The sequence below is a fragment of the Amblyraja radiata genome, chromosome 45 (genome assembly GCF_010909765.2).
Source record: "Amblyraja radiata isolate CabotCenter1 chromosome 45, sAmbRad1.1.pri, whole genome shotgun sequence".
Classification (NCBI taxonomy): Eukaryota; Metazoa; Chordata; class Chondrichthyes; order Rajiformes; family Rajidae; genus Amblyraja; species Amblyraja radiata.
Window position 1 is genome coordinate 2765768 of NC_046000.1, and position 9939 is coordinate 2775706.

General features: G+C 44.9%; 1 protein-coding gene across 1 annotated transcript; it reads left to right on the forward strand.

The window, feature by feature from the left end:
• The first annotated feature begins 698 nt into the window (after window positions 1-698).
• LOC116968448 (late histone H2A.L3-like) lies at window positions 699-1184 on the forward strand. Its single transcript, XM_033015213.1, has one exon. The coding sequence runs from the start codon at window positions 718-720 to the stop codon at window positions 1096-1098; it is 381 nt and encodes a 126-aa protein (XP_032871104.1). The 5' UTR covers window positions 699-717; the 3' UTR covers window positions 1099-1184.
• The last annotated feature ends 8755 nt before the right edge of the window (window positions 1185-9939 follow it).

A 9939-nucleotide genomic window follows, 5' to 3' on the forward strand; every position in this document is an offset into this window, starting at 1 on the left:
ATCATTTATTTTTAAATGGCTCACAAGCAGTGTTTGAGTTGATTTTGTAGTAACCGGAACCGACCCGACTCGCAGGGTAATTGACATTGCGGGGGAACTTTACGTGTGTGATATAGGGTTAGATTCATAATTCTGTTAGTTTATAATTCTGTTAATTCTTGTTAAAGAATAAAATGTTTATAAACACACATACATGAAAATGATATAAATGTATATAATCATATAACACACACAATTATGTTTCTTCTGATCCAATAATGAACTTTATTTCAGACTAGACAAGGGACATTAAATAAGAAACATTGTAAACCTCCCCGCAACTTCACACACACGAGGCCTTATCTCCCCCCCCCCCCCCCCCCCGGCACTCCCTCGCCTGCCCCCACACTGCAATGTCTCCCCCCCTCCTATGCCCCTCTCCCCGCTGCCCCACACCCCCTCTTCCCGCTGCCCCGGGCCGCGCACTCCCACTCCCTCTCCCCGGGCCGCGCACTCCTTCTCCTCGCTGCCCCGGGCCCCACACTCCCTCTCCCCGCTGCGGAAACAAAGATCCGATCTTTGGCCGGGAGCAAGATGGCGGAGCAAGATGGCTGGTCGCTAAAATTAGTCCTATAATCACCCATGAATCCGCCCATGAGCGGACTACACGTTTGCGTGAGAGTAACCCATTTGCTCTGCTCTAAGATCTTTGATTCTGCGTGTACAAAACATCAGGAGATGTCTGGACGAGGAAAAACCAGCGGCAAAGCTCGGGCCAAGGCCAAGTCTCGCTCGTCCTGGGCTGGACTGCAGTTCCCGGTCGGTCGTGTTCATAGGCACTTGAGGAAAGGCAACTATGCTCAGCGGGTGGGTGCAGGAGCCCCTGTCTATCTGGCTGCTGTGCTCGAGTATCTGACGGCTGAAATCCTCGAGCTGGACGGCAACGCGGCCCGGGACAACAAGAAGAGCCGCATCATCCCCAGACATCTGCAGCTGGCCGTCCGCAACGACGAGGAGCTCAACAAGCTGCTGGGAGGGGTGACCATCGCTCAGGGCGGTGTGTTGCCCAATATCCAGGCCGTGCTGTTACCCAAGAAAACCGGCGGAGCGAGCAAGTAAGCGAGAGAAACTCAACACAGTGACCCAAAGGCTCTTTTCAGAGCCACTCACCATGTCTGTGGAAGGGCTGATTATCGATTATGTTTAGTGCGGGACACGTGTTCCATGTCGTTATCGAAAACCGACTGCACATTGAGTTGTCTACACGGTGGCGGAGCGGTAGACCAACTGCCTTACAGCGCCAGAGACCCTGGTTCGATCCTGACTACGGGCGCTTCCCTGTACACAATTTGTACGTTCTCCCCGTTTCCTCCCACACTCAAAAGACGTCCTGGGTTGTAGGTTCATTGGTTTGATATAAATGTTTAAAAATATATGTTTTTCAAACAATTATCTTTTGATGGATAGTGTTCATGTGTGAGGATCGCTAGTCGGTGCGGACTCGCTGGTCCGAAGGGTCAGTTTCCGCGTTGTACCTCAAAACTAAACATGAAATAGCGGTTGGCTGATGCGGGAAGTTACATTTCGGCAGATATTCCTCAGAACATTGGCAGCGACCTACAGTAAGACCCTCCTCGAAACCAACTCCGTTTCCCTCTCACCCAAAGATGCTCTCACCTACGCGCGTATATGTGTGTGTGTGTTTATATATATATATATATGTGTGTGTGTGTGTGCGCACGCGTATATGTGTGAGAGTGTGTATGTGTGTGAGTGTCTGTCTGCGTGTTTCTGAGAGTCTGTGTGTGTCTGAGAGCCTGGCTATAGGGTTCTTCCCCTCCTGAAGCCGCCCCCATCCCCCGCTGCAGGACACCCCTCCCTCATCAGCCCACGAGAGCCCCCGACTGAAGCCTTCCCTCTCTCTTGGCTGCAGGACGTTTGCCTCCCCCGGGGTGGAAGTTTGCAACCTTCACGTGGTCCGCCCTGTTTCGACTAATGCAATCAGCTCGACGTGCACAAACAGAAGATCAAATAGAACAAGTTGTCCTACAACTTTAGGCTGTGCACGCCACACGAAAGAAGAAGCCACCCCCACCCCACCTCGACAGCCCCCGCCTCAAAAAAATGTTTTGCACAAATTATTCAGTGAGTCCAGAGGATTGAGAATTACAACAAATTACAACTGCTCAATCTCTCTATATTAAAATTGTCTCTTTTTTCAACAGCAAATAGCCATCAAGAGGCATTGAGCAGCAGAACACAACTAGAAAGAACTTATTAATTCTTATCTTTAACATTTAAATTGTTCTTATATTTTAAGAGTAATTCACAATTTAAACTTTAATAAATCATTTTACCACTTTTCATGCCACAATGGGAACCTAATAGGCAGGAATGGCTGCTCTGTGGGAGACCCGCTAAGAGTGCATGGGGGGAGGTTGTAGGGTGATGGACTGAATGTGTGTGGGGGGGGGGGGGGGGGGGGGGGAATGACAAGGAGCAGAGTGGGGCGATGAAGGGAGGAGGGGTGACTGAATGAACTGCCAGTGTACCAGGCATGAGTGACTGCACTGCCAGCCCACCAGCCATGAGTAAGTGAACTGCCAGCCCACGAGCCATGAATAAGTGAACTGCCAGCCAGCCCACCAGCTGTAAGTGACTGAACTGCCAGTGAAAAAGTTACTTTTATAACAACTAAACAGGTTCGCTTCTTAATAAACAGACATCACACAAAACTGTTTGGTAGACCAGTTCAAAACTTTACTTATTATCGGCCGATGGAAGGGAGCGAGAATTCCAGCTAAGTGACCAATGCAGACACTCGACTGCCCTCGGTCCACTTCTCTGAACAACAGAATTACATTGCATTAAATAGGTTTTTTTTGTCCCCTTAGCACATTCCACAGACATTAGTCATGGTCAGAGGTACAGGAAAAGGTTTCCGCAGAATGCATCACATCAAAGGCATTTTGTTTACATGGTACAAGATATACTAAAAACATTGGCCATTTGGTTTAGGTCATTTTATCTTCAAAGAGATCACCCTAGCTCTTTCGCTGCTTCCTCTCTGTCACTTGATCCCTCATAAACATAGGACACTTGGTTTACGACATCTTATCTCAAAGAGATCTCTCTAGCTTCTCTCTGCTTGTCACTTGGGAAACAATGTTATAGGATTTATTATCTCACACACCGTAACCTGAGGCAAGCCTAATTTGAGATTAAATGTAAGATAGCCCAGAAGCCAATTTAATATCTTCTTATATTTTTAACTAAAATTCGGCTTCATCATTCCATCCTTTTATCAACATTTTGATAACAACTACAGTCCTTGCTGAGTACATACGAAAGACCATAAGCATCTCATCAGACAAATTAATAGTACACTAGTAACACATTCAATTCATAGTGGACAATCGTTCCACAAGTCCCTCCAAACATTTTAAATGGCCACCAACCTCCCCCGGACGTGACACTAATATACTACCATAGGCCAGGAAAAGGATCATAAAAATTGCTCAGCCTTTATTCGGCTTCGCTTGGAACTCCCCGTGTGCTGGTGTAACTGGTTCATGCTTCTCTTGTGTGGCACTGCATGTGCAACATAACAATGCCCTGTCACAAATATACTGTTTCCTAAATATACACCAGTGCCTTGGTTGTGTCAAAAACAGGTAGATGTAACTGGCCTTTGCAGACCTCTTACTGTCTGTAGTCTTGTCATGTTTGACTTCAATCTTGTTTAAAAGGAGATGTGTACCATCCTTTAAATGTGGGTTAGTCCGCAAGCTTGCCATTCTGAAGAAAGTTCAGTCCATGTGGGCTGGGCCACCCCAGAATAAAGGGAGCATCAATAGCACATCGTCCTTGTTTCCACAAACTGTTCACAGTCAATCAAATGTATCCAGCGACGATGATCTTCAATCTTTACAGCAGTTCATGTTGTTAGCAACACTTGGTTGTTCTTTTCAATACAGTCTCAATTTCTTCTTGTCCCAGCACCATCATCGTATAGCTTTTATGGCCTTGGTCACTGGTTTCCAGCAAAAACTCCTCCAACCTGGGAATGCAGATCTGGCAAGACATGGGTTAATTGCCGTCCATACATAATTAGTTAATTGCCCAGGGCCTGTAGGTGGCTTCCCCCCACTCTCCAGGGGGTGGACACAGCAGCTTTTCCTGCATCAATCAAAAGTTGTAAATCTTGTTCACCAGCTGAGTTTCTCCAGCACTTTTGTCTACCTTTGATCCTCCAGCATCTCCAGTTCCTTCCTAACACTTCCCTGTGAATTTATTCTTTAATCCGATTATATCCGAAGAGGCTCTCTCCACCTGAATATTCAATTCTCCAAATATGTTCTCTTCCCCAATCTATTTTATCTTCTCACCTTTTATCCCTCATTGTGAGTTCCCTCATCCCCCTTTTGTAAGTCAGAAGACTTACTTTAATCTACCTTCATTTCCCTCACACAGCCCATGCTTCAACATCTTTTTGTTTGCTTGAAAACAATAATCTTGCTTCATTTGCATTTTAAAAGACAACCTCTGTTATCATATCAAAACAATCTTTCCCAAAAGAACTCACTCAGAATCAGTAATCAATAATACATTTTCTTTTTCTCTGTAATTTTGACATTTCCAATCTCATTTAACACTTTAATCGGGATGAGTCTTTTTTTTTAAACTTGGTTCAAAAGATTTATAATCAACCAACACATTTTATCATTCGAGTATAGCTCCGCCCCCCATTCATGGCAGTTTCTTAACGGAACACACCATAAACTGTCCATTTGCATTTTAAAGGAAAAACTGTTCTTAAAGCGCCGCACAACTTTGCTCATTGCTTCGAATTTCACACATTCCACATACAAAAAACATTGCTTTACAAGCAGTACATATACAAAAACATTGTTTTACCAGCAGTGTGTAATATTTCATCTTCAAAGATGTCTCTTTGTAATTTCCCTTTTATCTGACAAGACTTCTGTTTACCAAAATCCTGGTTACCTAACCCTAATTGGACATTGATCCAGATCATGATTAGTCAGACTCCCCTTGACTTTTCAGTCTCCCTACCCTATCCTCATTTCTCCATCGAATTTTCCTTCATCCCCAATTTTTTATAACATAGTTGCTTGTCAGAAAAAGGATTTACCCCAGGATAATTTTGTTTTGCAATCCCCATTGACTTTTTCCACCATCCCAGATGCCTGTGGGTGGTGTACACAGTGAAATTGCTGTCGAATATTAAAATGTGCACATTTTTCCTTATTAATAGTGGTTAAAATGAGGACCATTGTCTGAATTTATGGCAGTAGGTAGGCCAAACCAGGGATTAACAACAATATTACTGTAGTTTCAGCAGTATTATTAGTGGTTGGTAGAGCTTCACTCCACCTGCTAAATAAATCTAAAATCACTAAGCAATATTTATAACACTGGGCCCTTGGCATTTCAATAAAATCAATCTGTATGCATTCAAATGATCGTGATGGCATTGGCGTCACCGCTGAGGGTATCTTAATTGATTTGCCTGGATTACTTCGTTGGCAAATTTTACATTCAGAGGCTGCCACCACGTTTCCTTTGTTATCCTTTCATTCCCTCCTTACCAGCATGGGTAAGACGGGTAAAAATGTATCGTATACACCAACTTGTCCAAGCGGGGTGTGCTGTATCAATGGCACAGCCCTCGTTTCCATAGTTATTATTATATATAAGAGGCGTCCCTCTGTAATGTACATACCTCCTTCATGTTTGGCAGGACCGTTCTATTTGCTAGCATCTGTTTACGTGCTGTCACTACGCATTTGGATGTACAGGCTGCCTGTTTGGATACACTATCGGCAACTCATTGCCTTTTGCTATAGGGTCCCCAGCACCAGTGTGTGCAGTACATTTAATAATGGCCAGCTGTTCTGGTAGCATTAACGCCTTAAGCATATTACGCACAGAAAGGTATTCCCCTGCTCCCAATCCTGGGGAGCTTTGTAAGGTCAGAACTTCAAGTTATAGGGATGTTACTGACGGAACTGTCACAGGTAAAGATGCCATTGCTACTGGGAGGGCGTAGGGAGGTGGACATCTCCCAAGATTATCTAACTCCTCATCTTCATTACCATATAGGGTCGTCGGGCCAGACATGAAGTCTCCTCCAGAGGATTTACCAGTACTGGGTTTATTTTTTACTAACCATCACCTGTTTCTCACCTCCTGTCTGTCTTTTAATTGTTTTCTCTTGTTCCTCTGCCCACTGGCATTCTAGTTGCAATACGTTCCATCCTTTCCGAGTGCTATCCTTGTTTTTTAACTCTATCCCCATTCATTCATTCACTCATTCATTCATTCACTCGTTTACTCATTCACTCATTCACTCACTCACTCATTCATTCATTCATTCATTCATTCACTCATTCACTCACTCATTCATTCATTCACTCACTCATTCATTCATTCACTCACTCAATCATTCATTCATTCATTCATTCACTCACTCACTCATTCATTCATTCATTCATTCATTCATTCATTCATTCATTCATTCATTCATTCATTCATTCATTCATTCATTCATTCATTCATGCATTCATTCACATCCTACCCCACAGAATACTCTCCAGCAATTTACCAACCACAGATGTTAACCTTACCGGCCTATAGTTCCCCACATGTTCCTTACAGCCCTTCATGAAACATTTGGAACTCAGTCCCAACGTGCTTCTTCTGACTGTCCAGGTAGACCCATTGTTTCAGCGTGTTCTTGCCCCCGCTGAATTACTTTCCACCTACCTCGAGTCCATCCTATCCCCCTGGTCCGATCCACGACACCTCACACGCCCTTCGTCAATGTGTTTCCCACGGGCAAGTGGTATATTGCTGATTTTAGAAGAGGAAGGCCGAGGATCGATTAACCTGTCTTCATCCACGGTTCGATGGTGGAGAGAGTCAACAACGTTATGTTCCTTGCCATGAATATTTCTGAAGATCTGTCGTGGACCCAACAAATTGATTGAATCATAAATAAAGTCAACCGACTTGACTGTGTTAGAGTCGAGCAGAAAGGACATCCGTGTGGTGGTGAATGTTCTCCCAATCTTTTACAAGTCTAAGGTAGAGACCAAATTGAACGGTTGCCACAGGGCCTGGTTCGGCACTTCGAAAGCCCAGGAATGTAGGAGATTAAACAACGTGGTGGCCATCGACCTGTCCTCTCCATCATCTATGTTTCTATGTTTCTAAGAAAGCGAATGGTATGTTAGCATCCACAGCAAAAGGATTTTAGTACAGGAGCAGGGAGTTTCTACTGCAGTTGTACAGGATCTTGGTGAGACCACACCTAGAGTATTGCGTACAGTTTTGGTCTCGTAATCTGGGGAAAGACATTATTGCCATAGAGGGAGTGCCGACAAGGTTCACTAGACTGATTCCTGGGATGTCAGGACTTTCTTATGAAGAAAGGCTGAATACACTCGGTTTGTACTCGCTAGAATTTAGAAAATTGAGGTGGGGTCTTCTAGAAACTTACAACATTCTGAAGGGGTTGGATAGGCTAGATGCAGGAAGATTGTTCCCGATGTTGAGGAAGTCCAGGACAAGGGGCCACACAGTTTAAGGATAAGGGGGAAGTCTTTTAGGACCGTAAATGAGAAAATCATTTTTCACACAGTGGTGAATCTGTGGAATTCTCTACCACAGAACGTAGTTGAGGCCACAGTTCATTGGCTATATTAAAGAGGGAGTTAGATGTGGCCCTTGTGGCTAAAGGGATTAGGGGGTATGGGGAGAAGGCAGGTACAGGATACTGAGTTGGATGATCAGCCATGATCATATTGAATGGCGGTGCAGGTTAGAAGGGCCGAATGGCCTCTACTCCTGCACCTATTGTCTATGTTTCTATGTTTCTATATTTCAAGATGTCAGATTAAATGAATGAAGATTCCCGAAATGCACTCGTCAATTGAAACGAATAAACTGAACATTGCGATTTCAGGCGACTGCTCACGATTTTCGAGATTGCGGAGAGATGGTGCGGATTCTACCAGGCCTGCAGATTGCTCCCTCCCCCGGCACTAACTGTCCACTAGACAGAACATATAGACTGGATATCATCACCCATGATGACTGGTGCCCTTTCCGTGAGGGAGGGAGGCACTTTGTGCCCGGACACAAAAGAGTTAACAGTAGATGTTTGTTCAGTGAGTGTAACTAACGTCAGTCTACACGGAGCCCGGTTGTGTCACCCACCCACCCACTGGAGATTTCCCAGTTCCCAATATAAACCATTCCTGTTGTTGCTGGAATATGTGAGTGAAGGTGAGATCATCCCGCCCGTCATCGACAGACAGACAGAGAGCAGCAGCTCCATGCACAGAGGGAGAAAACCCATTGGGAATCTGTGGGCAATAAAGTGGGATGTTAGATGGATGTTTCGGAATCCGGGAATATTAGAGAGTGAAGTGAATGTCACCGAGTGTAATCGGGGAACAGTGAGAGAGTGCGTGCGGTGTTACACAAATGGATCGGTCTGTGAAAACGGTAGACTGGGAAGTTACCGCCATGGAGAAGGGAGTCTTCTATTGGGCTGACAATATTTTAGATCCTGGGTTGAGCTTCATTGTTCGAATCTGCCTTGCATTCCTGGTTATACGGCCTGTCCTTTATCCCGTGGTAGCCCTTGTTGCTCTTCCAGGTAAGTCCCCGTCCAAATTCCCGCGCAACAGCAGGCGAGAAGCGGCAGTGACGGGTCCCGGTATAAATGTCTGTAGCTCGGACAATCCATGACATACGTGTCCATTGAAGAAATCTTCGACAGAGTAATGGGTAATGTGTTGATGCTGCCTGTTTGTGGGGATCATGGGTTTATCACTATGAAGTTGAAATGATTTGAGTATAGGAGCAGGGAGGTTCTACTGCAGTTGTACAGGGACTTGGTGAGACCACACCTGGAGTATTGCGTACAGTTTTGGTCTCCTAATCTGAGGAAAGCCATTCTTTCCACAGCGGGAGTACAGAGAAGGTTCACCAGACTGATTCCTGGGATGTCAGGGCTTTCATATGAAGAAAGACTGGATAGACTCGGCGTGAACTCGTTAGAATTTAGAAGATTGAGGGGGGGATCTTATAGAAACTTACAAAATTCTTAAGGGGTTGGACAGGCTAGATGCAGGAAGATTATTCCCGATGTTGGGGAAGTCCCGAATAAGGGGTCACACACAGTTTAACGATAAGGGGGAAATATTTTAGGACCAAGATGAGAAAAACATTTTTTCAGACACAGAGAGTGGTGAATCTCTGGAATACTCGGCCACAGAGGTAGTTGAGGCCATAGTTCATTGGCTATATTTAAGAGGGAGTTAGATGTGGCCCTTGTGGCTAAAGTGATCAGGGGGTATGGAGAGAAGGCAGGTACAGGATACTGAGTTGGATGATCCGCCATGATCATATTGAACGGCGGTGCAGGCTCGAAAGGCCGAATGGCCTCTACTCCTGTACCTATTGTCTATGTGTCTATGTTTCTATATTCCTCCTCATCTCCTTCCTAAAGGAACGCCCGTTTAATTCCGAGGATGTGACCTCTGGTCCTAGACTCTCCCACCAGTGGAAACATTCTCTGTGTAGACTTGTTTTCTAATGTTGTCCTAATGTCTTTGTTTATTAAACACGCGAGTTGGTTCTGCAACCCGCCCGCCCGCCCGCCTTGCAGAATTGATGTGTACATTCTGTGTGAGTATGTGTCACCCACCTGTGTTTATGTTGGCGGTTTCAATCTATGTTTCTTACTATGCTGCTGTAAGCAAGATTGTCTAATGTACCATCACCTCCCTTGCACCGATGCAGATGACAATAAAGTCCCTGAACTCCTTCCTTCGCTCACTTCCCTCGCTCGCTCATACCTACTTTGTTCTATAATCTTTGATTCACTCACAGTGAAGCAAAGAGCTAAACTCCCATGGTGAAGTG